At 33.3% G+C, this 24160-nt stretch overlaps 2 protein-coding genes across 2 annotated transcripts; one reads left to right on the forward strand and one right to left on the reverse strand.

Moving 5' to 3' along the window:
• The first annotated feature begins 2690 nt into the window (after nt 1-2690).
• LOC138132184 (cytochrome P450 4V2-like) lies at nt 2691-5226 on the forward strand. The gene is made up of 6 exons (XM_069049589.1): nt 2691-2941; nt 3643-4029; nt 4081-4439; nt 4489-4557; nt 4609-4954; nt 5004-5226. The coding sequence occupies exons 1-6, from the start codon at nt 2785-2787 to the stop codon at nt 5180-5182; spliced, it is 1497 nt and encodes a 498-aa protein (XP_068905690.1). The 5' UTR covers nt 2691-2784; the 3' UTR covers nt 5183-5226.
• On the reverse strand, nt 5220-10035 carry LOC138132180 (uncharacterized). Its single transcript, XM_069049586.1, has 2 exons — nt 9926-10035; nt 5220-8241 (listed from the first exon to the last, which is right to left on the reverse strand). The coding sequence occupies exons 1-2, from the start codon at nt 9980-9982 to the stop codon at nt 5323-5325; spliced, it is 2976 nt and encodes a 991-aa protein (XP_068905687.1). The 5' UTR covers nt 9983-10035; the 3' UTR covers nt 5220-5322.
• Nucleotides 10036-24160: the final 14125 nt, after the last annotated feature.

Consider the following 24160-nt stretch of genomic DNA (forward strand, 5'->3'; position numbering starts at 1 on the left):
TGGATATGAAACAAAATTTTAATTTACAATAAATTGAACAAAAAGTTAAATGTTTCAATTAAATCTTCGAAATTTCTCCCACCAACTTCAATGCACAATGCTGCTCTTCGAACAATGTTCTCTTGAACCCTTTGAAGCATAGGAACATTTATGGTATTAACTGCTGCGTTGATTCTTTCTGTTAATTCCTCTAAGTTAGCAATCGGCGTAGCATATACAAAATTTTGGAGGTGACCCCAGAGGAAGAAATCACAAGGATTAAGGTCAGGTGACCGGGGGGGCCAAGCAATCGCGCCACCTCTACCAATCCATCTATTTGGATAAGTCTCGTCACACTAATCCCGTACTATCCTACCAAAATGTGGTGGGGCACCATCCATTTGTAGCCACATTTGCCTCAAAATTGCAAGGGGCAAATTTTCAAGCAAAACTTGAAAGTCATTTTGTAAAAATTGTAGAAAATTTTCTGCATTCACTCTGGCAGGTAGCGTAAAAGGTCCTACGAGGTTATTATCAATGACCCCAGCCCACAAATTAATTCCGAAGCGGTGCTGATGTGCACGAGGATGCACAGCGAAAGGATTTTCAGTTGCCCAGATATTGCCGTCTTGAGAAAAATATGATTCATCTGTCCATAAAATGTTTTGAATAAACCTAGGATCGATTCTGTGACGTCCAAGTAGCAATTCACAAAATTCTACTCTGAGGGGATAATCACCTGGACGAAGAGCTTGCACTTTAACATAGTGATAAGGATGACAATGTTCGTCAGCCAGGATACCTTGTACCGTGCGATAGTCTACGTGAAACTCTCGCGCCAATCCTCGTATACTTCGTCCTGGCGCATTTTCAATTGCTTCCAAAATAGCTTCCTCCAAAGCTGGTGTTCGAACTTCACGAGGCCTTCCACGATTTACATAAAGAGGCATTATTTGGCCGTTTTCTCTTAATCGCTGCATCAATCTTCTTATTACCTTAGCATCTGGATGACGTCGTTGAGGGTACAGTCTTGCATAGTCTCTTGCTGCTTCAGATGCGTTATCATTTGATGCACCCAAGCAGAGTAACATGTCTACATATTCGTTAAAATTGTATGCCATTTTTTCAGACTTTTTGGAAAATTGACAGGTTAAATTTGACAAAACCATTAATATTAAAAATTGAATTATTGTTGCTATCGTTTTCAAAAATTACATGTTTCTGTATCTTAGGAGCTTTGCAATGTTGTAACATTGACGAATTTTCTTTGGACCCAAGAAATGGTACTCTAACATCTTTAATAACGTTGGTTCCGATAGATTTTTTGCATTTTTTACTTAAGAACATTATCAACTCGACCAAAATCTAGACTTCAACAATAAAATTATTAGTAAACGGTTAATCATATAGATTTCTATTGTCTAAAAAGGAAATCTTATATCTTGGCGAAGAGTGGACAAATTTAATTTTGGATTTCGAATTCGTGTTTAGTTAAAAATACTTTATAACGTGCAGGTTAGCACGGGCACTTTTTTTTCATCACCCTGTATACTGCAATAATTGTTGTTTTTTACCTGCCATCGCTATTTGATAACACTAAATACCAGAAATAATAGTGTTCCTGAAAAATATATGTATGCCATTTTCTAACTGTGTATGTCTAGTAAGTATACAGGATGCCCCAAAATTCGCGGAACAGCTTAGCAGTACGTCATTAACGTAGTCATTAAAATGTCAGGTAAAAATCTTCTTTTTTGGAGAAGATATGGACCTATTCGTTATACTAAATATGGCAACATTTAAAAACATTCTATGTATCCCAAAAGTTTGCAAATATTTCATTTTTGTTGTATCCATGGAAATTAAAGAGAAAAAAATCAAAGCATGTTGCGATACGTTATTTGAGGTAAAACGAACATAAAATTATTATATTATACTTGGAAATGCTGGAAATAATGAAGAAAATAATTGCAAACCAATCACAATCGTTCAGAATTATTATGCCACTGCTTAGTGAAAGACAAGTAACCAAATTTTTTATATTGAATAGGTTTATTGAAAATAAAGTTACAAGTTGGTATAAAAAAATTCATTTCAGGTAAAATTTCATGAAACCTGTTTTATTGTTCAGTCATTTTTGATAATTTTTGTATCAATGCAATATCATTTACGGTGTATAATAACGTCACACATAAATATTTTGTTTATTGTATTTTGGTCCGGAAGCAAAGCGAATGTTAAAAGGAAAAAAATAATTGGCACAATTACAAAAAACAATTATACAGTCTGATTAAAACTGTCGCCTATTGCTTCTCCGATGTAGTTGTTTTACACTTAATGAACAGAATCAGAGTATGTATTTTATGTATGTTTTCTGAAAAGTTTTAATTTCTTTTGTGTCTTGTAGCAAATGCAACCAGTGAAGCGCACAAACATAGTGGTTGCTTTGAGGAAGGATGTCCAATTTCAAAAATTCTTTTCGGTAATTTAATATTTAACATTGTAACTATCGTTGTTTTGTCTTTCGTTTAGGATTCCAACAGGATTTGCAAAATGAAACTGGTCCAAAAAGTCATTTTAAAGATTATTTGGATTTTTGTCCGTTCATGAACCAAAAACATTGAACTGTTTAAGCTATTTGCTTCAGTCGGGTACCAAAATTCAGTGACCTTGTCCTTCGAACTGTTTGCATACACAAATGCATTCTCATGATCTCACCAGACGATCGTCTGGTATAGTAATTCACAGTAAAAAATCGCTGCAGCTGAAGTTTATCTGTAGGTGTAGATGTGCAAATAACAACTAATGGCAGTGTTATTTCTACTACTTATTTTTATTGTGTGTTTGGCTACAATTTTGTATTATAAATATGTTTATATCTACAATAAATATCTGAAATGTTTCCCTTGTCCTCCGGAAGTTCCCATCTTGGGTCACGCTTTAGACTTTACGTCAGATAAAGGTAAGTGCTTCTGTCATGAATTCTTCTGATATAAAGTTGGAAAATTTCAATGATTCTTAGTTTTACAGTTGTTTTTTGATTTAGTGGTGGTGATACAAATTGAAAAACCACTTTTATTTTAGTGGTTAAACGATGTTTCTGTTTCTTTCAAAAGCAGATCTACAATCATAAGGAGTATTCCTTATCATTTGTATTAAAGAGAAATTACACGCAACGATTTATTTATCATTTACTGGTTACAAATTACAATTACATTTCTATGTTTACTAAATATAATTTGTTTTTCATCATTTATTTTTTCAATTACATTTTTATGTTTACGAAATATAAAATTTGTGTTTTTTCAACAAAAAAAAAATTTCATTAAAATTCTTTGATAATCACAGAGATAATTGACAGATTCTGATTCATATTAACAAATGTCAACACTAAGAATTAAGCAACAGTTATTTTTAAAATGTTTGTACAATGCTGGAGTATGTAAACATATTTTCAATCACAAGAAGATATTTTTAGTAGAACTAATCTTAAAAGTAAATTGAACTGTGCAATCTTGAAGACCGGTTTTTAATGCTTGGTATTTGCGTAAACGTAGGCTATGTTTTTTTAAAGTTGATCGTGTTACCCAAAAGCGAAAAACAAAAACAAAACGAGGAAGATTGCAGTCTGATCATAAATATATATGGATATGATAATTTTAGGAATTTTGGAAGTTCTTATGGGCTACATCAACAATTATGGGGACACCGTGCGCATCAAAACTGGACCTAAGCGTCAATTACTGCTCACGTCTAACCACAAGCTGTACGAGTTGTTATTACCAAAAATGGAATTTGTGAAGAAGTCTATGGATTACAAGTTTTTCCAGAGGTGGTTAGGAACAGGTCTCTTAACTTCAGAAGGAACTAAGTGGAAGAAACACCGCCAGGTTCTCACTCCCACGTTTCACTTTAACCTTCTAGAAGATTTTCTAGAAGTTTTTGAATCGAACAGCAAAATCTTGGTCGAAGAGTTTAAGAAACATCTGGACGACACCTCTGTTGACATCTACAGATTTGTAAATTTGTGTACTCTTGATATAATTTGTGGTGAGCATAAAACTTATCTTAGATTGAAGTAGGTGTATTGTTATTATGCAGAAACAACAATGGGGACGTCAGTAAAAGCACAGGAAAACAGCGACTCAGAGTATGTTCAAAGTGTCAAAAATATGTTGGACCTTATAATGGGGCGAGTTTTTACACCCCACAAGTTGTTTGATTGGATTTATTTTTTCACCGAAGATTATAAAAAAGAACACAAAGCTCTCAAGATCTTGCATTCGCACACTTGGGACGTTATTAAACGTCGTCGAGTCCTTTATTTAGACGCACTAGCGAAAGGAGTTGAAGTAAAACAGAGAAAAGCTCTTTTGGATCTTCTTTTGGAATTGAATATAAATGGACAACATTTGTCGCTGGAGGAGATCAGGGAAGAAGTAGATACCTTTATGTTCGCGGTATATAGTACAAAAGATTTTGAGAAAACATTGACACGGTTGGTTTTAGGGTCATCACGCGACAGCCTCAGCCATAAGTTTTAGTTTATTTTGCTTGGCGAATCATCCTGAAGAGCAGGCAAGTAAATGTGGGTCTTTAATCTGACATTCTACAGTTTCTACAATACAGGCCAAGGTCCTAGCTGAACAGAAGAAAATTTTTGGCAACGATTTTGACAGGTCTGTATCTTCACGAGATCTCAAAAGTATGCAGTATCTCGACTTGTTCATCAAAGAAACTTTGAGACTGTATCCTCCCGGTCCATTCTACTCGAGGGAACTGGATCACGACGTACCATACGAAGGAACAATTTTGCCCAAGGGACTTACTATAACGTTGTTCGCATATGCTTTGCACAGAAATCCGGCTTATTTCCCTGAACCCGAAAAATTTTCTCCCAGTAGATTTGAAAACGTCGACGGTAAATTGCCTTTCATTTATTTACCGTTTAGTGCGGGGCCAAGAAACTGTATCGGTATAATCTTAATTTCAGATTGATCATGAATAAAATTTGTCGATTCTAGGACACAGATTTGCCGTTGCTGAAATGAAAAGCGTCATTTCCAGAATTGTGAGGACTTTCGAGCTTCTACCTGCAATTCCAGCGCACGAATTGCAAATTGCTTCCCAAATAGTACTCATTTCAACTAATGGGGTCCGCATAAGGTTTAAAAAGAGGAATCAGCACACAGGGACATTTTGAGTGACATTTTTTTTTTGAAATGAATAAATACTTGAGGGATTGTCTATTAGTTGTATTTTTCTTATTTTGTAACATAGAGTTTCTTACATTTATACATGACATAAGAATTTTCATTTAACAAAAACTAAAAAAATCTAGGATTATGGTGGTAGAGCTCCCTTGCCATTCATTTTCACCAAGGAATCTAAAACTTGTATACTAGCCTTTATTTCGGGGCTAGTTTCTGGTTGTCCTAGCAAGTATGCGAACAAAAGTTTCATAAATTGTCCCCTAGTTTTGGCTTGGTCCCAGGAATCAAACTTGGCCATTGCATCGGGCTTAATTTCAGAAATGTACTTGAAGAATTTTTTAAAAGCGTCTTTTTGGGACAAACTAAGTGATTTCAAGTCAAGCGTGTCTGTAAAGATTTCGGTCAATTTGAAATTCTTTTTGATTTCCTTCCTGGTGATAAATTCGATCGCTTCTAACTTCTCGGTCAGGTCGATGTAATATTCGAAAGCGTCTTTTATAGCTACGTCTACATCGCTTTCCACAACTGCCTTCAAGATAAATTCCAATAGCAACTTATTATCTGGAAATACTGACAAATCTATGTGGTTCAGTAAATCGAAAGCTTTGTCGGTAAGCAAGAAACTGGTGACAATTCCATACTTGTTCTTCTCGTCGTCAGTTTTCGGTTGTGGAATCAGTTGTACAATCTTCTTCATGTTTCGGAAGAAAATGTCTCGTTGCAGCTGTTGCACGAAATGTCCAGCAGCTTGCGCAACCTCCGGATGCGTCGCGCTCATCTGCACTGCTTGCAGAATGGTGCACAATTTATCCAAATCTGACAAAGCGTTGAGATCAAGCTGTGACAAAACTGAGTCAAATTCTTCAGTATGGAAATAGTCATCAATCTTGTCGACGTAAGGCTTATTCTCTGTCGTCACATTTAACAGCTTTAAGAGATCGTGGGGATTAAATCCGTGCTTTTTAGTGGCGATCAGGTTTTTATAATACCCGGCGACCGAAGCCAAGTCTTTATATTTTGGGTTTGTCAATAATTCTCGCAAAACTAATTTTAACCGTTGCTCGTCGCTTGCTCCAGCCAAATTGACATGTTGCATCATGACGTGGATATCATCACTCTCCAGAACCTTCTTCATTATGTTGAATTTTTTCTTTTCTATGTCAGTTAAAGGCGCTGGTAGTAAAGATACGAGATTATTGTATGTGATGTTAGCACGTTTAGCTTTCAAGATTGGCAAATAATAACTTATGGCTTCCTTAACTTCATTGGTAACTGTGTCAGACTTAAGCGCTTCACTCAATATATATATTAGTTTATCCTGGAAATCTGTGGAGTTTTCAAATTCAGCAGTTTTTGGAAGATGATAGACATCCTTGTTTGTTAGCAATTTCTTTGTTATATTGTAAAGATGTTGCGCCTTAGGCGTCTTGGGTTCTGGCAAAGCATCAATTAAATTTCCATAATTAAAGTGCGCCTCAGCTGCTTCTTTGAAAGTTGTAAAATATGTCAATATCTCTTGCGTTTCTTCCGTTCTGACTGTCTTCAAGATTGTCGTTATCATCAGCGCTAAACGTTCAGGTTCAGTTTTAGCACCGGAAAAGTTCATATGCTTTACTACTTCTTGAACTTCGGGCTTTGTCAGCAAAACTTTAAACTTCTCGTACATTTGCTTTTCATGGGGATATTCCGGCTTCGGAATTACTTTAATCAAATTCTGCGCTATGGCTACGTTCTCCTTTTCTTTTTCTATTTTGATTTCTTCTGGCGTTTTGACTGGCACTGTGGGTATTATTGGTGCTCTAGTGGTGGCCTTTGGTATTACTGGTGCTTCTATTTTTGGAACGTCTAATTTCTTCGGCACTCCTGTATTATGCACCGAAGAATGATCTGGTTCTGGTTGTTTTGGTTTTGGTTTTGGTGGAATCGAGGGACTTCCCACACTCGAATCTTCGACTGTTGGTACCGAGGGCTGTTCTTCTGTCGGTTGCACTGTTGTACTAGGCTGAGGACTTGTGTATACTCCAAATTGATGAACTGTGGTTTTGTTTACCGCTGGTTTAACCACGCTTGTTGGTGCCACCGTTGGGACTGGCTGCTGCTTTATGGTCGTGTGAATCACTGGACTAGAATACGTCTGGTGGATTATAGGGGTATGTTTTAGATGTTTTTCTTTACACGACTCGGTATGCAATCGGTGGTTTTCTATATCTAATATGCGATTCAGCAGCAATTCAAGCATTTTCGTCTGACACAAACAAGAACTATCGTGATACTCGTGATGATCGTAGGCTTCGTAAGAGATTTTTGGTTTTTTCGACGTCTGGATGATAGGACTGACTGCTGTAGAAAGCGGAGCGAGGGAATAGGCCAACGGACGCTGGTAGAAGTCGGTTGTGTAAAATGTTGGTTCTACAGATGGAATGTACGCGGCAGTTGGGGTCGGTTGGAAGTACTTTTCTCTCGACTCAGAAACTTTTGGTATACTGTACACAGGACTTGCGTAAACTGGTGGACTGGTAGGAGGTGGTGACACTGGTTTGGGCGGGAGATGTGGTTTCTTCTTAGGTACCCCGTCAGGATGAATACTCTTGCCTTCAAGTGGAGGTTTATTTACTGGTCTCTTGTATGCTGCGTAATCGCAAAATCCATTTCTTACTGTTGTAAAGTCATTTTTTCGCAGATAGCGTTTCTTCAGTAGATAGAATATAGCGTTACTTATCGTCTCTTTGACAGATCTGTCAACATCTAAAAATTCGTTGATAGCCAACAGTGTTGTGATTGTTAAGTCATATCGATTTAGACTGCCAATGTTATTAAGTTGTCTTATAATTTCATCTACCTTTAATGATCCTTTCGTTACGAGGATTATTAACTCGTGCCGAAGAGTCTTTGTTTCTAAAGGACAGTTTACACAGGCCATTGGTGAGGTAATTAATTTGAATGCTTCCACCGGTGACAGTGAATGCAAAGTATGAAAATATCCTGACATGTCTTCACAATTGTCAAATTCATTTGCTTCTTTTATGTTGTCAAATTGTGCTTGTACTTGCTACACAAATAAAAAATCGAATTAATATTTCATCAGTCACTCTCCGAAATCTAGACGTTAGCTGATATCACAAGTTAAGGTCGATGGCAATTAAAATTTCATTGTAGGTACAATTGGTTGCGAAAAAAACGGGAAAAGAAAATGTTCCTAATGTAAATTTGGGTTTTGTCCATTTGTCAATTAATTGTCTACTTGAAGATACGATCAAACAATTTTTAAAAATGTCATCGAATTTTGACAATAATTCTAACCTCTCTCGTAAGGTTTCACACTATGTAAGAATTGTAAAAATGTGTCAATTTTATTTTGACAGTTCCCGTTTTTTTTAAACCAACTGTATTTATTTTCCAAAATTTGTTTCAATATTATGTTGTTAAGACATTTTAAGAATTGCAATTTTTTCGAATTGAATTTATACTTCTATTATATTTTAAGAAAGGGCAAATGTATTGTCTATTCACGGTGAATGTGGATAAGGGGTGGTTGTGATTTATTTTTATCATGTTGGATAAAGTGACTCAATTTTATATCTTTTCCTGTCAGAAATATGATATGACAGTTCCGACATTTAGATTTGAACAATTTAATTTCATTAAAAAATCCTGTTTTTAATCAAGTATTATTTAATTATGAAATACGTTCAAGTTGGCAACAATGTTAGCGTTTCCGTCACATAATTTAACCTTAATTAAAATCAACCTAACCTAACACGAAAGCTATCAATTTCTATTAGGGAATTTAATTTGTTGTGTAGTTAGTACCAACAATCTTACCAGATGTCATGGCTACCACTTATCCACATTCATCGTGAATAGACTATATTTATTAATTACTCTATAGATAAATGATATCCAATGAAGTTAAGCAGTGAAAAAGAATTGAAGAAAGTCAATTGAAGGTGAAATACCTTACAATTTAAGTAGAAAATTAATATTTCGTTATCAAAAATTCCTTATCAACTATAGGATGCTGTGAGGTCTTACTTTTCTATTCACAATAACATGCTTAAATAATTGTAATACGTTGGTGGCGTTGATTTATAATCAGATGTTTTGAATAATACTCGTATCAAATTTTCGTTATTAAAATGAAATGTTGAATATATAAATGCTGCGTAGCTGGTAGAAAAATTACAATTTGGATTAGTAGTTTTCTTTTAATTGACGGGCACAAAAGTTTACATTTCCTATTGGATTCGAGTTATGAACCTAACGACCCATTACAAATATTTAATCGTAACACATAAAATCCATTTTTAAATGCAGCGACGGATCAAACTCGCTCTCTTTTCCCATTAAAAATTAAAATAGGTTTCGGAAATTAGCAAACCGTAGTTTTAGCGTAATTAATTGTTGCTTAAATTATTTTCGTGGTATGATTGACACTTGTTATGATTAGTTATTTGTATCCCACCAGAACCGATCGAAGATAAAATTGAAATAATTGCTGACGTGAGTACGTTAGCTTTCGATTATCATTTGAATTAATTATCCTTTAGCTTCTTTACTTAACTCTTACAAAAGCAGTGTGATATGTTTGATTATTTATTGTATTGTGACCATGAATGAATTCAATTACATCCCATCTACGTGGATTTTTGTCGCGAGTTCCAGACGGAGAAAAATCGTTCTAATTAATTAGTTGTTCGTTATCTTTCGTATAAATAATGAGTCTATTTACTTACAGTATTAATAAAGACAAGCACTAAGAGTGCCCTCACACAGCTAACCTGATGTAACATTGTAACAGGCACTAAGTCTACTCATAACTGAAACAATGTGCAATTATGATTTTCAATTTTAAACGATTTATCACCCACTCCAAAGCGTACAGCGTAATTTACTTATGGCACCTAATTATATCAATACAGCAAATTGCAACATCTTCCAGCTCAAAACTAAATTGACTATAGGCTGAGAACATTCATTTCAAGATTGAATTTTCCAGCGACTAATAAAAATAAAAAATAATAAAAATGTCTGTTGGTAACCGCGGATAATAATTAAAAATTTAGACTTCATTCGCACTCACTTGTTGACATTTGACAAGGTAAGATTTATAACTTTGATGCAAGTTGTAGGGTTAAGATTCTATAGCACACATGAATGCTATTCTATTATGATAAAGATGCTACGGTGCGGTTATGAAGTATAACAGCACTAATGCTGTTATGTGAAACAAAAAATAACCAAAAATTTATTTTTATTTTTTATGAATTGTGTCAAAATTAGACATCCCCTTGCCTTTTTAAAAAATAGCAGATGCAATAACAAAACCTCAGAAAGAAAGAAATGTTACGTCGATTCTGTTATATTGTCCTTACCAACCTCGTAGCGTAGCATCTATTTTCTCACAATATTAATTATGTAATCTAATTGAGTTTGTTCAAAGAAGTTTTCTAAAATTCTTTCTTGTTGATCATGTCAATCCTGTTGACTGATCACTTAAATAATAAGATGAACTGATGTTATCTATTAGATGAAGTCACCTCTGCTGTTCCTCATCTCAACTCAACACAGCATTGTCATATTACTCAAAGTTGTCCAAATCCAGTCTAGTAATGTTACCATTACCGGTCATGTCTAGCAACTGAGATATTAATTTTGATTCGAAGAAAAATTTATAAAATTGGTTCAATATTTTAAGGGGTGGTTAGTTAAGTTTTCTTTTCTAGCACCAATTTCAGATTCTAATTTTTTGTTTTCTTTCTTCAACATTTTCTATAATAATCTCGGCACCGAGATGAGCATATAGAGTGGGGGTGCGCAGATACCAAAAGTGGTACCTCAGCTGTGAATGTTATCTCTGTGCATCCATCCTCTTAGCCTTGTTTTTATACTGGAGATAATTTCACTTGAGAAACCTTCTCGCGCAACTTAAGTCACGCCCACATGCCCATCTACTATGCCGGGGACTCTGCTCCACCATTTCAGATCGTCGATTGTAAATAATTTTTCATTCACCATATATAAATTATGTCACGTTGTAGACTTGTTCGTCTTTGAAATTTACAATTCATTGATTTTTGTTTTGTGCACTTGTTAAAGTTAACTTCTTTGCGGATGTGCTGTTTGATTTCCGTATTATATCACACACATTGTCAATTTGGCACATATTTTATACAGCTTTTTGAAATGTCTTTGGTTATCTACATATAAGTTTTTCTAAGGCAGATCTGCTATCACGATGTTATTTTTACTGAGTTTGGTGAATACCTACAGAAGAGCACACGTCGTATTTATTTAATATACTTTCAATAATTAATTGCTTGCCAGTATATTTCTACAATATGGTATCGATTCATGTGACTCACGACATTGGTTTTTTTATTTGGCAGTCTATTTATTATGTGTAAATACTCCACTAATGCTCAACACTTGTTTGATTTCTTTAATTTATCACTTTATACCTACTATGACATTTCTGGATTATTGTAAAATTTAACTGATTGTTTTACACTACATAAATCCACCAATGAAAATTCGTCATTTGAGGAGCCTACATGGTTTTACAGCCATAAAATTTCGATAAAACCCCTGCTGCTTAACCAATCGCATTTTTAATGAGATGATAATTGCGCCGAAATAACCGTAGCAATATATTTTTAATTAAATACATTTATTTAGAATCCCTCGTACGATTGTACGTTTACATAAAATAATCCAGTCAAATACCGTTCGAGCTCTGAATTAATATGATTAATGGAAATAGTGGAAATTTGAGAATAAAACATTTTTTAGTCAAATTTGAGACCCTTTAGCCGCTATGCAACAAGCTTTCGTAAATTAATCGATAAATTCAAAGTTGTTATGCTGTTACTACAGAATCAATTTACTTTCAGTGTTTTTTTTTTTCTAAGAGGAACTCGTCCTGTAAGTATAAATTATTATAGTGTGTCCAGCGAGAGATTGGATGACATAAAAATCACTAAATTCTACGTAGAGAAAGTAGTATCTAGCGCACGTAAAATTTGAAATATATCCTTTAAGCAGTAACATTTTTGCCATAAAATTATGCTCTAATTAATGTATTCTAGTGCATTTTGTAGTGTTGAGCTAATTTAATACAATTTAAAAGCTCCCAATCTCTCGCTGGACGAAGTTTACCACAAATTACTCGTGTACTTACAATGATACCTAAGTACATTTTTAAGTGTATTGAGGTTGCCGTCGGATAACGTTTATCTAATAATAAATTAAAGCATACTCAGACCGTAAACATTTTAATATTATTATTGAATTAAATTATTCAATAACAGATACCCTCTTTGAAACGTGATTTGATTGCATTGGTTTTCTATGTAAGTGCAAATTCTGATATACCTACATATTTGAATATTTATATCAGTTATGGTCAATTAATTTTATTACTATTTTTATTATAAACAAAGAGGACGGCAGCGAGGCCACATATATTTATTAATTATTAGTATTGATATTTATATCATAAAGAAAGCGTCGAAGCCGGCTTTATTTATCATTATGAATATTTCTATCAACTAACGCTTATTGTTTTAAAAGCACTACTTTTCCCAGTTCCATGTCGGAGCTATGAACTATGAACTATGAACTATTCAAGTTTCAAGAGAACGCGGTTTCCCCGGCGGCCACCTATCCAAACACTGACCGCACTCGACGTTGCTTGACTTGACTACATATATTGTTTTGGTTCACCATACACTCGGTGACAAGGCATTTAGGTCGGTTTAATTTATTATTAAGGATAATGATGAAATTTTTAGAAAAACTTGCAAACTATTTTCACAGTATTTTTATTAATTGCAACAAGAAGAAGCTTATGCTGTGCTTTATGTGCCCTACTAGTCGAATAAACGCCTTCTTATTAAGTTGTCATCTGATTCAAATTTTAATGGCGTCAGAGAATCTTGCGGACATGTGTCAGAAGCCGAACTCCCAGAAGTGTTGTGACACAACACACAAGAAAATATTGATTTGGTACACCACTCATGGTGTCAAATCGTTTTGTTTTTAATTTTGTCCTGTTCTCAGAATCCTTGATGAACATTTATGAAAAATCTAACACTAAACACTAAACACTAAATGAGAATTTCGTATATTTTATTTTACGATGTCAAAGATGAGGTGCAAATATCACATCAATTTTACAAAAACAAAAATACAAGACAACCAACTCAACATTTTTATGTTATATTAATACAAGTGATATTAATACAAGGACTGTTTAGAATTAGTTACGTGTAAAAATTGTACTGTACCGTCCTTGTACTGTTAAGAACGAATTATTAATAAACATTTTTGTAATACTTGATTAACGATTACTTGGAGGATGTAGAATTTCGGAATAATTGCACGGTATGGTTAATCGTAATTCAACTGTCATCAGTGAGTAAACATCTATATCTCTCTGTTGACAATCTTACATGTTTTCTTAATTGAATCAACATGTATCTAAAGAAATTGTTAATTTACAACAATAATATTATTTAATAATGATTAACCCGCAAATTGTATTCCAATGTGTTTGGCGGAATAAGTGAAGTGTTATTTGTCTTGGATTGTAAATCAATAAACACGGTTAAGTAGACCAATGTCAGCATGCTTACAATTATAATTTAAATAAAGGCAATATTAGAAATCAATTAAAAATAGATTTCTTGGAAATGTTCATAATAGCGAATAATGTAATAATGATATTGTAATTTTTATTGTAGACCATTTAAGGTCGGATTAATTGAGTGACTACAAGGAAGATTATCTACGTCGATTCTTATATTTTTTAGTCCAGACCAATGCATAAATCCTCTAAAAAAATATTTGCTAGGAGGCATATTGAAGGGTGAAAAGTAGCTTAGCATAGCATAACTTCTTGAAAACGTCCATTTTATTTAAAGTAAATTGACGTTTCCGTCTGTCTACGTCATTAAGCACCAACCCTACAATGCAATTTCCCCTAGTTTCTGCTAGAAATTTAAAAAACCGCGTGCAGGAAATCGTTGTTCCCGCACTCCGAGGATAACAGGGAAATACCAATTTTGAGGCTGAGTACAAAAAAAAAAAAAATACGTGGTGTTATCGATACGTAATTATCAAGTATCAGTACGTTTTGTACGATTTGTTAGCTTGTTACTAAAACCCCTACGAGTTCGAATACTTTTAGTTGCAAATCTATTAAATGAAATGTCTAATTATATAATGTTATCAATAAAAATAACTTGTATTAAATACGTTTGGATGATTTATTATAAAGACTAATTTAAAAGCCCAATAAAACTACGATTTTTTATAATGTTGTTAATCATCTCAGATGAAACAACCTGAACGAATTTTAAAATGAGATATAATAAGCATAAAAATTTTCATGTGTTCAATAATGTGTTTAATACTCCAGGAATAATTATCGATAACCTTATTTAAATAAAACAATAGTGCCACTTATTTTTTACTATTTATCCTTCATCCATTATTAATTTGGGTGGTGTTCCATATACCCAAAATAAAACGTGGACTCATTTACAATGTTAATAACTCACTATAAGGTTACCTATTTAATAATTATGACAGATATATTAGGGTCACAGACGTCATTTGCTCAAAAGCAGAAACGATAATCGATGAGGTTAATTTATGGTCAGAAATGATTTTATGGGTGAATATTTATAGGAACCACCGTTAACTGAAATATTGTTGAATCTAAAATTTAATAGGTGAGCAGTGGGTAGGTATCTAAGATTTGTAATATAAAAGAAACTTGTTTTTTGTTCCAAGTAGAACACCTGTATAGAACTATTTATTATAATTTACAACAGCCAATAATTACAATTGTCGTTGTTAATGTAGTAAAGCAAATATAAAGATAAATGCACAACATTAATGGATAAATTTATTAGTTTACAATTAGATATTTCTGATGCGAATTAGAGAATGTGTAATTTTGACGATCGAAATAAATGATAGTTATTTATGTATTAAGGGTATAAACGATGATTTTAATCCCGACACAGTAAGTAATGAACAGCAATATGAAGGTTTTGTTAAGTGGTGTATGGAGAAACGAGTGGAAAACTTTTTTTTTACTTTATGTCCCTAGGGATTTGAAATGTCACTTTATGGCCCTAGATACAAAAAGAGACACTTTAGTCCCTTTTATAAAAAGTGCAAAACAAGTAAGACGTAAACCTCGTAAAAAAAACTTAACAAAACGATTACAGTTATTCAGATTCGATTGGCCATTGCACCTCTATTAGATATTAGGTAACCGATGAGTGTCCTTATTTAAAAATTGTAAACTCTTCTAAATAAATAAATAGGGCTAGATGTCCTTTATTTTATTCCCTAAAGAATATTGCAGTTCGTTATGTGTCAAATGTCACTCATAAGTATAAAGTGACAGTTTATTCTTGGACGGGCCTCGGGAGAAAATAATCGTTCCGCTGCATTTAGCAAATTTAAAATATTTCTTTAGTAAATAAAAATAAAATGAAGTGTATCCAGATACATTTTACAATTTCGTGGTGTGAAATTTGAAACAGTATATTAGTCACAGTGTTGATAAACAAATTTACTGATAAACACCGTTCACGCTGTTTTGGCATAAAGACCATGATTTATTTTTTAACGTTGGACACACTGTTTGATTTCCATCACTAAAGTGCCTGACATGCGGACCTATCAAAACGAACATAACATGTTGCTGAATTTCCCGCGATGTCTGAATATTCTTCTATTTGAAACTAGTCAAACTGACAATAATGCACTAGACTTTGACGCTATTTATAACCTCAAACTTAGAAAAACATAACCTAATTCAAGAGACAGTTTTAATTGATTTCTTCGGATCATTGTGTTTCAAAGAGATGAGTCTTTATGTACATAAATTTTGAGTTTGCTTTGACGAATTTCAGTCCACAAGGCATGTTGTTGATCTGTACTAACCAGACTCCTGTGTTTTGGCAGTCAAGTCACCCACTTGTGCTTCCCGAGGTTTGAGAAAAATTAAAAAAATGTTTACGCTTGTACTTTAACTTTTTATTATCTTAAGATATTTATTGGTGCCATTTGCAGTTGGTGTTGAAAAGAAAAGAATGTTTTCAATGGTTCTTAACAAAATGTGGGAGTTTTATAATGCAAAAACTCGGCATTGCTCTTTATAGACAAGCAAAAGTTAATTTTGATTTATTGGCTGAGTGGTAGTCGAAATTGTTAACCAATGCGCAGTGATTTGTGATATGTAGGTATGTTATGACTCTCTTATTTTATTGCTCTAAAAACAGTGACAGTTAATTGATTCATCACGTATATTTTTATTTATTTTCTAAAAAAAAACAATAGTAGCTTCGTTATTGGATTGGTTTCATTTAAAGAAGAATACTAGCATAAACCAACTTGTTTTACGAGCAATTTATTTGACAAGTAACTCTATTTGTCTTCTGACACGTAGTCTACAGTAAATTTATAACGTTCGTATTTTAAAAATTGTAACAAATTATAATTCTGTATATAATGCTTAAAACATAATCCTGTATCAATTTCGGAGTAAATTAACTTTGAAATGGATTCGTGTTCAACGTTTCTAATAATATTTTTAAAATACCATTTGCTTCTTACATTTGAAGTACGTTTCAAATGTAATTTCCTTACTGAATTAATTTTGCGCACGTTAAGATTTTATGGAAGTTTAATGCTTTCCACTCACCTTTTTATTTTTTTATGATAACATAATTTCAACTGTTTTGATTTTATTTTTTCAATTGTTTGTCCTTGTATATCAGTTAGCTTATTTTACAAAAAAAAATCAACAAACTGATTCCATTTCATATCGCAAAAAAATTCTCACCATTACTTATCCTATTATGTTCCCAAACTGAAGATTTCTTTATTTGTTATGACAGTATTGCAAATTCTATTTCTTTTTTTTGGTGATCATATCATTGGTTTATCCTGATCTCGTTGACAACTTCCTTCAAAATATTTGATCCAATCAGACTGTTTCCAAATTTGAATTACAGCGAATGATAAGCAAATTATAGCGAATATTTATAGGCTAGCCGCTAGTGCATGCATATTCGTTGTCAAGTGCTTGCCATTGGCTGAAATTCAAATTTGGCAGCAATCTGATTGGACAAAGTTTTCGGAAGAAAAAGATGAAAAATGTATTAACTAATAACTTTTGCATGTTCTCTATAGAAAATTGTTAATAAATTGGCATGCAATAGGGATGTTAGGTACTACAAAACATTGTTTTCACAAGATCTACTGTTAAATAGAATGTTTTAAGAGTCATGAATACGCTTTATGTAGGAAATTTTAATATAAATTATCATGTTACTATTTTTTCCCTGATAAATAATGTGTAAAATTTATTTTATTAGTATTTACCTAAAAGTTCGCACCATATAGGAACATTTCTTATTAATTGATTTAGTACCGTGCGGACGAAAAAAAAAATCAGAGTAGGCGAAAATGGTGGTTTGAACCAATCAAAATAGCACAATCCAGGTAACTCCATTTTTTTTATTCGATCGCACGTTACTTACGCAATCATCGCTACTTGTTCAAAACTAAAAACACATTCCTTTGCGTACCTAAACGTAACAATTTTGAACAAAATATTAAAAAAAACAAATATGTAAAACTAAAACGTAATAATGTATTCATATCCTAAAAAGGTTGCAATAATTTTAGCTGCTGGGTGTTTGCATGAAATTTTCTAGAACAGAAAAAATTTTCGGTACCCAATCATATTTTTACGTTCGTACAAGAAAATATAACTATGTATTATAAATTTTATTGTGACTCAGAGCTATTGGACAGAATCATATCCGTTTCCGTCGGCAAAATTAAATAACAAATCAAAATAAACAAAATATGAAAGAATTATGCGAATTGTGAAAACATGCTTTATTTATTGTCATGAAAAATAATATTTTGTATACCTAATGCACCGTGTAAACGAAAATAATTTACACTTTTAGTATTGTTAACAATACTCCTGATACTCATTACCTAAAATGAAAAATTTTTAGCTTTAAGAGATTTAATTTTAAAAGCGTTGATTTATCACGTATGCGTTATTAACAATAAAAGATAATCATTTAATTTTCATACGCAATCCTTTGGGTGTTGCAAATTTGGTTACGCGCAAGTGGTGCCATCTTGTTGTGTTTCATATGACCTTGCATATTGTTGTTGCATACTGTTCTTTCATATTTAATATTAAAAAAGTGTATTATTTTTGCATTTGTGGGTTTACCAAAAATGCACAACTCGAACCAAATATTACTTCTCTACAAACACCCACGTTGATTTTTCATTGGATAATCTCTTTTTTATCCCAGAAGTATACTTTTTTACGATACAAACAATCTCAAAGTAATTTGAAGATTTGAAATTGAGCAGTCATAGATTTGATCTTATCATTTCTTTACATGTAATTTGGGCCAGAGGCAGCTCAATCTGTGTTTGGTAATTTCACGCGTCTTGAAATAATGAATAATATGATATACAACATACACATGCATGATACTCCGTGATTGAAATATTTTACAAGCAATCAGCCATAAAATTTTAACTTGCAGATTATGGCAACCGTCGTAAAATAAAACTTATCAGATTGCTGTAAAAATTTTTTGTTTTCCGAATAATATAGTTTTATTACAACCACAATTCATATGATGAGACTAAAACAATCCATTTTTTACATAGTACTTTGATGCTTCAATTAATTGTTTGTACCTTTCATTTGATCGATGTGAAATACTTAAAAATAAAATTTTTATTCAATATATTTTTATTTATGTATGTACATATTTGTATCAGTTTTAAATACTTAATGTCGAGGTGGATAATGATCTAAAAAAGTATTTGAAATTACTTTTCCAACTATTTTTGGTTTGCCAATGTTCCAAATACTTTTTGTAAAATCGTATCAAAATGAAGTCATTTATACAGTAATTTGCGGGTGTAAATAATGCCTTTTGCGCCCTAAGGCCTAAAAGGACAACAATTAATTTTAATAGCTATTTTATTTGTTTGATCACATTGGCAACCAACAACATAACTCTTGACTTTTGAAATCGAATCATGTCATTTATTTTTTCAAAGCTTTAGGGTGGGTTTAAATCATTTTACAAAAAATAATGTTTGCATTTCGGGTGTGAACGGCGATTTTGGCCGTTTGGCGTCTTATAATCCCTCGGCCCTTCGGGCCTCGTGCTTATAATTCCGCCGCGAGCCAAAATCGCCTCCTTCACGCCCTTAATACAAAAATATCTATTTCCAACCCCAGTGGCTTTGTATTTTTATAATATGCAGGCGTAAATTTGCATTGATTTAAGATTTAGAATAAATTAGCCATCAAAATGTATAGCCGCCTATGGGTAAAGGCAAAAAATTTCTGTTCTAATAATAGTCGGTCGGTGCGTTTCCAACACAAGATCTTCTAAAATCTCTGTGTGAAATGTTCCCATTTTTTATAACAAATAAAGCGTAAATTGACGCTAAATAAAAAAATATTGTATGCAATACGTTGCAAAATGAGTGTTCTTTTACACTCAGTGTAATCGTCCAACACGCTGCGCTTGTTGCACAAAATTTACGACTCGTGAAAAAAACACTCGTATTTTGCAACTTATTGCAAGTAACTATTATATTCCCTGTGCTGTACTTTATGAAACTTTTTAGCCGTCACCACGTGCTGTCACTGTCGTCCAGTTTAACTTTAATTTTGTGCTCTATTTCTATTAAAATACCTATATGTAGTTTTTTTTTTAAACTAAGTGGTAACTGATATTACAAAATGGTTTATTCAACTGAACAAAAGGCATTCGTTGTTGTTTTCTCAACAGGTCCAAGATCGATGGTGAGTGATCGTTACAACGACATTTAGTAAACTATAATTTTAAAAAACACCCTTTATATCTGTGGCGGTCGTGAAAAAGTAGGTAAGTCGAAAATGTTAATTTTTCAGGGCAACGATTCAAAATTCCACATCATTCCTAAAATCCCGTAATTAAATAGAAACTTCTTTTTACCTGTACTTGCTTTCAATATAAGTAAATTTTAAACTGTGAAAATCTGAATTATTTAATTCCATGATTTTTTATTAAGGTGTAAACATCGTTAACTCATTTTTGAAATTATTTGACTTACCTACTTTTTCACGACCGCCACAGATATGTTACCGCTAATATGCGAAATCTGGTTTTATGCACAATATCCAGAGATTTTAGTTAATATGCATATTAACTAATATCTCTCGATAATATGCTTAAACCCCAGAGATTTCAGTGCTTATGAATAATATCTTTAAAATTTTATTTATTATACCTAACACACAAAATTCTTCAATTATTTGTCTAAATAACCGAATTTATATGCCCGTTATACATAACAACTAAAAACAATAGGTACTCTGGGACGACAAAAATGCAAAACCAAAAAGGTCAGTCATACCTGAAAAACAACGTGCTCAAAAACAGGCCTGGCACAATTCCCGAATTAATGCAAGTAATTACTGATAACTGCAATTTAATTGATGTCCCGACTTTGCGAAGGTCATTTGCAAAGAGAGTAGCATTATGTTTGGAAGCTGAAGGCAGACATTTCGAACATTTACTCTAGTTCGTAAATACGACTGGAGCTTCTCATGATTCTTTTACAACCGACAGGTCACACATAATGCACCCCTTTATGAAAATCAAGATTTCAACGTTCTCAAAATCACTAACTTAACTTTTAAGACTGACATCTGATAATTGAAATTTTAACGAACTGCCAACTGAAATTTTTGGTCACAGCCAACTCTAATTTTTTTTTCGATCTCATGGTACTCTGTTAACTTGACTATTCAATTCACCTGTTATTTTTCAAATATTAACCAATAAAATAGCAGATATTTCCTTTCGTAGCCTAGCAACAGAAAATTCCAGCGAATATTCCACTAGTGAAAATATAACTGACTATTCCACTAGTGGTCGAGGTGAATATTTTAAACAAACCTTGATTATTATTTTTATTCAAGGAAATTATTACTTTCTTACGAAGTTAACTGAACAATGAAATCATGTGTAATGCAGATTTGCGAACTAGCTTTGAAAATTTTTATTTTAAACATTGATTTGGTTCATTGAATAGTCTGTTGAATACAACTCGTAGTCAAAGGTAGTAGGATATTATTCCGATGGTATCACGAATGGTCATTCGGTTTATGAACACAGCGAATGACCATTCGTGATACCACCACAAAAATATTCGACAATTTTTGACTACTCGTGGTATAACTGAATATCTAACATTACAAAAAATAAGGAAAATCTAGTGTTTTACGCATAATAACTAAAATTTTAAAGATATCATAAGCACCGAAATCTTTGGTCTTTATGCATATTATCGAGAGACATTAGTTAATGTGCATAAAACCAGATTTCGCATATTAACGGTAACATAATACTTACATTAACTGTAATATTGTTATGCAGGACGTGCATTCTAGAAATGAAATTGAACGAAAAAAAAAAAACAAAAACGAATAGGTATTTTGTTTTTATTATTGTTTTCAATCAATCAAAATTGTATTTTTTGTTCGTATTTGTAATACACTCTACCTCAATCTATTCTTTATCAGAATCGAGAACGATTGTTTCATTTTTTTGTTCCAAACGCTTTTTATGTCGATTAAATCGTTTTATTTCCATCAGATTAATCATTTCTTCTGTTGACCATTTTTAAACACCAAGAAGAAAATTACATAGTATGTAATGATATTTTATAATAAATGCACAAAACTAGTATTGGACAATTTCTGATGTTCTGTTTTCATGATTTCATTTGTGTGTTTCTAAATCTTTTTTTCAGGATTATTTGAGTAAAAAAATACCTGTCATTTGAATTTTGTTTACTTTATCACCAGCTTATACATATCGGGTGTTTTTTTTAAATTTCACCTCAAAATAGGCGTTGAAGAGTCGATTGTGAACGCACTATACGCGGATTACGAATCACGGATCAGCTGTTAAATTTTACGTTTTTACCCCAGTGGTGCGTTCACAGTCGACTCAAATTTAAAAAAAAGCAACGATATAATAATATGTATGTATATATTTTTAAACTACATTAAGGGCCAGTTTACAGAAAGAGAATTAAATATTTAATTCGAATTAAATTTTAATGCGCGATTAACCCATGAATCTGAAACTTCGATTGGTTTAATCTGATCACGTGTTCAGTTAATCTCGCATTTGATTACGATTAACTTAATTTCGCTTCTGTAAATTGGCCCTAAATAACATAAATTTTCGGCTTCTCTAACTGTAAAAGTCACCTTTACCTTTCAAGTTAGGGTAAGGTAGCTGCAATTTACCGACGGATGTAAATTTTTGAGGGAGTGCCGAGTGTGGGAGCACACACGGTTAATTTACTCTTTTTGCAGTAACTTTAAAATTAAAGTGTTCATATGTTACTTTAATTTAATGTAAAAAAACACATTTATCTACATGTATTATTTTCCCGATAAATTTTAAATATTTTTATTGTTATTATAATCATAATAGGGAAAATACAACCTTCGGGTGAGCAGCTCTGTGTCTCAAGAAGTTTGACATTTGTTATTTCATAAAAATCTGCAAAAATGTAACAGAACATCACCATGGTTGTGTCTTTTTCTTTTTTTGGAACTTGTTTTTAAAATTTTTGTGTTCAAGCATTATTAGGTATTGCTAGGAAGCGCACACGCAACAAAGCTCACACAAGTTCACACACTACAAATTCTGTACAACAGCTTTTCGAACACAACTGTACACGTCGGTTCGAGAATTCGTCCATCTGCCGAGGAGGAGAAGGTGCTGCAGGAACCTCCAGGTAATCGCCCAAGGACGCCGACGTCGCCGCAGCGGTCCTCCTCCAGTGTTCTTGTTCTTGTTTTTTTTTTTGTGTTATTATCGTGGAGCCTTTTTGTTTCTGCTTCGGAGACGAGACGAAGCTCACGAGGACCTCCCTCAGATCGCGGCCGCCACAATCCTTTCGCGGGCGGGGTAGAGGTCGGTCTTCGTCTTCGAGAACGGGTTTAGCTTTTAGGTTAAAAGAGGGCTTAGTTTTAAGTTAGGTTAGTTTTTGATTGTTGTATGGGAGTGGGTATTTGGAAGGAGGACTCATTAAATTGATTTTTTGAGAACTTTGTATCATTTCTCCTGGGCAGAGAACGGTATGCAGCTCTTGCGTTCTCAAAGACAACTGGAAGTTTCTGAACTCTGTTATCAGAGTGGTGTCCACACAGTACTTGTTTTCCTCTATATCTAAAAGTAAAAGTTGATAAAAAAGTCAAATTGTCCCAAAAATTAACCTCCGGCAATTGGAATATTTATATTGAAACGTTTCGACTTGGCTCTTCCTCGATATCACCTTTCTCCCTTATTTGGTGTATTGTTGGTTGCCGCTTTCCCTCGGATGATATTATGATACTCATAATTTAATTTAGTAAAGTTCTACGAGAGGCCCTATTTTTGGGAGGATTTCAAAATGGTATTAAAACGATTGAACACACACTAAATTTTATTTAACAAGTAATCCGGTATGATGGTGTTTGGTCCCAAGAAACGGTGTAAATAAATTAATTTAGTAACAGACGCTGATGGACGTTTGACTCACTGAAATTTGACTTTCGGCCCGTGAATTGATAACTAAGCTTGATAAACGTAAATTTATGAACGTGAACACGATATACCTGGAACCTCGCAGTCCAGCCTAGTCTATTCCGATGATTGAAAATAAAAGGGAAAAAGGTACTAGCAGGCCTAAAGGGTACCTCTGTTCACGTGTCAGCTGGCTTAATTTGGTTACTCTCCCACTTGTGGGTGTCGCGGCTAATTTTGTGTTCTTACGCCGGACCACAGCTAATTGAGTGCGACGGACACTGGCGGTAGCTTCCCGGACTTAGAATTAGACTG

This window comes from Tenebrio molitor, chromosome 5 (assembly GCF_963966145.1).
Source record: "Tenebrio molitor chromosome 5, icTenMoli1.1, whole genome shotgun sequence".
In the NCBI taxonomy this organism is placed as follows: domain Eukaryota; kingdom Metazoa; phylum Arthropoda; class Insecta; order Coleoptera; family Tenebrionidae; genus Tenebrio; species Tenebrio molitor.